Genomic DNA, 3,700 nt, shown 5'->3' on the forward strand with positions numbered 1-3,700 from the left:
TATTTGTCAATAAAAAAGCTGAAAATATTCAACACAAGGGAGAAGTAAAGTCAAGATAATCAGGGGAAAAGAAAAAGGCACAATAAAATTGTAAATCCATAATTTGTAATTCCGTTTCCTTATTGTACTAGCTAAAATCTTATTAACACCTTTACAGACCATTCATGCTTATGTAAACAAACCACTGCTCTGCCACACCAACCATACCTGTCACCCATGTGCACTGTGAAAAGCATAAACTATTTTTTTTTTTTTTTATTGTTAATTAGACAAAATTCATATGATGTTTTATACACTGATAGAAATATATAATCTGTAAGTTCTCATACATTACATGAAATTAATATCAAAACAATAACCAATGCATCCACATAAATGAAATCCTCTTTTAGTGTATGGAGAACTGTTGGCCTAGCATTGGTGAAAAAAATAAAAAACAATGTGAAGTTTGTGGAGGTATATGGGATTGGGGAGTTACCATAATATACTGAGAGCCACTGTTGACAGACTTGTCTTCACCCTCTTCATAACTCCTGTCCTTTTTGAGATCAAATTTCATCATCACTAGAATTTACCACCATGGATTTAGCATTTAGCTTTGCATTATCATCAGAGTTGTCTATACCACTGTCATAATCTGTAACTTTCTCCTCAATAACAAAAAATGCCATGATGAGGAAAAAAGTCAAGCAATCTATCTACATTACAAGGGACAGGGAAACTGGTGTGAGCATTTGAATTACAGCTAGTCATTCATGAAATGTATCTATATATATCACCAATACAATAATAACCATTGATAAGGTTGATTTGGTAACAAAAACATTGTAGTTAAAAGACATTGCACAGATGTGATTTTCAAAATGTAATATAATGATGTCATAATATATAAAGGTCCTCTTATCTCTTGAGTATGCAAAAACACCAAAACACACTTTTGGTAAAAAAGGGGTTAACTGTAAATATAGTAATACACAATACTTGAGATTTTTCCGGTAGAATGGTCACTGAAATATTGATATTGGTCAAGGTACAGAGTATTTCCAAAAAAGTAGTGAAATTATGCAAGAAATACAAAAACACACCTTATTCCATGGAATATTGACTGTGTAGCCCTCGCCATCTCCAGAGCCAACCTGGTCATAATTGGCATCTTCAGAAGAAGGGAAGAAGAGGCCGTGGTCATAGCGGTGGATGGAAATGTAGAGGACCTTTGGGTCAGCCTCGAATGCATGCTGGACGCCATTACCATGGTGAACATCCCAGTCAAGGATCAGCACTCTGATGTCACAAGCAAGGAATTACTTAATGAACTGAACTACTTCATATTCCTGAGTATTCAATCCAATTCAAGCAAAGCATTCACAAAGAGATCACTTATAATTCATGAACATACATATAAAACTTACCTTTCACAACCATGGTGGGTAATGGCATACTTAGCAGCAATGGCCACGTTGTTGTACAAACAGAAGCCATGTGGATGATCCTGCTCTGCATGATGGCCTGGAGGACGAATTACTCCTATTCCACTTAAGCTTTTGTTACTGCATACATCATCTATGACCTGAAACCATAAGGCATAAACAGAGTAAGGATTACTGTTTATCACCTCCATCACCAAAAGCATTCTTATGTTTCACAACTATTACAGAATTGTTTAGTTATGCTATATTTGAAACAGATCATTACACCTCAAATAAAGTACAATATCCATGATACTTACTCTTTAATCACTGAACTTAAATATTACTTAGTTTTATAAATGAAATACTGTACCCTTCTATCTCAGACATGATCATGCCACTCACCTGCAAGAGGCTCCCAGCAGCCAGAAGAGCAGCTTCATTGCTCTTGGGATGAAGGTATATCGACTTGTAGTTATCCTGCATACTCAAGAGCTCATTTTCACTTAATGCACTTGTGCTTGCCATTAAGTTTACATGCTCATGTGTGTGAATGAGCTCTAGCTCTTGCTGTGTAGCATGTCGTGACTGCAATGGTAATTATCAAATTTAATTTTCATACATGATTATTGGTTAGAAAACCATAATGACTAACATAAGTAAAAAATAGAATGCTTTATGCTGAACATGATAATTTCACTTAAAGTAATCATACACTTACTTACTTTCTGATTAATTAAAAAAAAAAGAAAATTCTTCCAAATGTTATGAAAAATAAATTTAAAATAATAAAGCTATGATGATTCAGTTCTTCAGTACTCAAACTATTACAATAGCATTTCTTAACTCTAATGATCTTAATAATGGATTAAGCATCTTTAGGACTATATTTCTCATGCTATAGAAAGTGATTTTTGACTCCACATACCTGCAAGACAGTTGCTCTTTCTATGATGCCAAACTGTTTTAGAGATTTCCATATTCTCTCTGTTCTTTCTGGTCTTTCTGGATGCTCTCTGTAGAATGTCAAGGAGAGCATAGGTTAAGCTTTACATACTAAAGCAGATTTATTTAATCTCTGGCACAGGGGAAAACACATCTGTCATACCAATTTTGAGAACTTTTTTACAAGCCTATAGCATTTAGAAAATACTGTATATCTAATCATCTCCATAAATCAATGATATGAATGCTTTGGAAAATTGAAAATATGACCATAATATCTGTATCCATAACTCAACGGGTGAAAAAGAAATGTTATTACTAGCTTGAACCTGACTACTTACTTTTCTGACAAACTATGGTGATTACTCATGGCCTCGTCATACACCAAGCAGAGTCTATTATTCTCAAACATCTGAGGAGGTTTGTCTGATACGAAGAAGGAAGATATTTTATAACTGATATGATCTATACAACCAATATCAGCTATATTTCAAAACAATCAATAAACTAAAATTAACTTCTTATCAAAAGTAAGAGAAAACTACTTCAGTTTTGGAAAATACTCAAGAAGAAAAACTTAAAATCTAACAACTCTTCACTGCATCAACTCATCATAACAACCTAAGGAACAATATCAGAAAGTAAAATTGAAACAGTAAGACCACAGACCTTGCTTCAGCCTGACCAACTGGAGTTTGATCTTTTCTTTGACCTCCTGAGATTGGACAGGATAGCAGTTTCTGGTTTCGTACTTAAGGGGCTTTGTCGCATTGCCAAGGTAGGAGAGGGTGGGGATGTGGCGCTCTCCCGTGTCCCCATTGGTCTTCTCGTGGACAGAGAAGGACCCTTGGTACTGGAAACACTTCCAGTATGGCCTCTGGACATAGATAAGGTTGAGCAGGGACTCACACATGCTGTTGGAACAATGGCTCTCATTAGTATTTGGTGAAAGAATTTTTTTCACTGCTGCTAATCTTTTAATAAGCACCCTCATACACTGCAAGATTTTTGCCTTGTTTAAAAGAATCACCATACATTTCTCTACTCTAATGATTCAAAAATTCAGTCCCATCATTTCCTACAGTTCTGGGAAAATGCACCATATAATACATATGAAACTACCTTAGTGAGGGTTTGAAGATGGGATCCAGAAGCTTTGGGCAAGGGTCTCCCAGAAGGGCACTAAGTGTCAGAGCAGCTCCTTCTGCTAGTGACTCAAGACAGTAACCACCCTGTGCAATATTAATACATATCAAATAAACTGTGTGAATAATTATTTGATACTAATATACTTCACTTAATATCTTATGATCTTATGTTTTAACAAATAAAACCTAAGATTTGCAAAA

At 35.1% G+C, this 3,700-nt stretch overlaps 1 protein-coding gene across 5 annotated transcripts in view; it reads right to left on the minus strand.

The window, feature by feature from the left end:
* The window catches only part of LOC119581948 (histone deacetylase 6-like), a 29,776-nt gene that overhangs the window by 13,041 nt on the left and 13,035 nt on the right, over positions 1 to 3,700 (minus strand). For all 5 annotated transcript variants that reach the window (XM_037930127.1, XM_037930126.1, XM_037930125.1 and 2 more), the window contains 7 exons: positions 3,474 to 3,583; positions 3,021 to 3,265; positions 2,693 to 2,777; positions 2,335 to 2,422; positions 1,812 to 1,994; positions 1,410 to 1,567; positions 1,086 to 1,281 (listed from right to left, as the gene is read on the minus strand). In XM_037930127.1, the coding sequence (XP_037786055.1) occupies positions 1,086 to 1,281; positions 1,410 to 1,567; positions 1,812 to 1,994; positions 2,335 to 2,422; positions 2,693 to 2,777; positions 3,021 to 3,265; positions 3,474 to 3,583 (1,065 nt within the window). The remainder of the gene's footprint in view (positions 1 to 1,085; positions 1,282 to 1,409; positions 1,568 to 1,811; positions 1,995 to 2,334; positions 2,423 to 2,692; positions 2,778 to 3,020; positions 3,266 to 3,473; positions 3,584 to 3,700) is intronic.

The sequence above is a fragment of the Penaeus monodon genome, chromosome 15 (assembly GCF_015228065.2).
Source record: "Penaeus monodon isolate SGIC_2016 chromosome 15, NSTDA_Pmon_1, whole genome shotgun sequence".
Classification (NCBI taxonomy): domain Eukaryota; kingdom Metazoa; phylum Arthropoda; class Malacostraca; order Decapoda; family Penaeidae; genus Penaeus; species Penaeus monodon.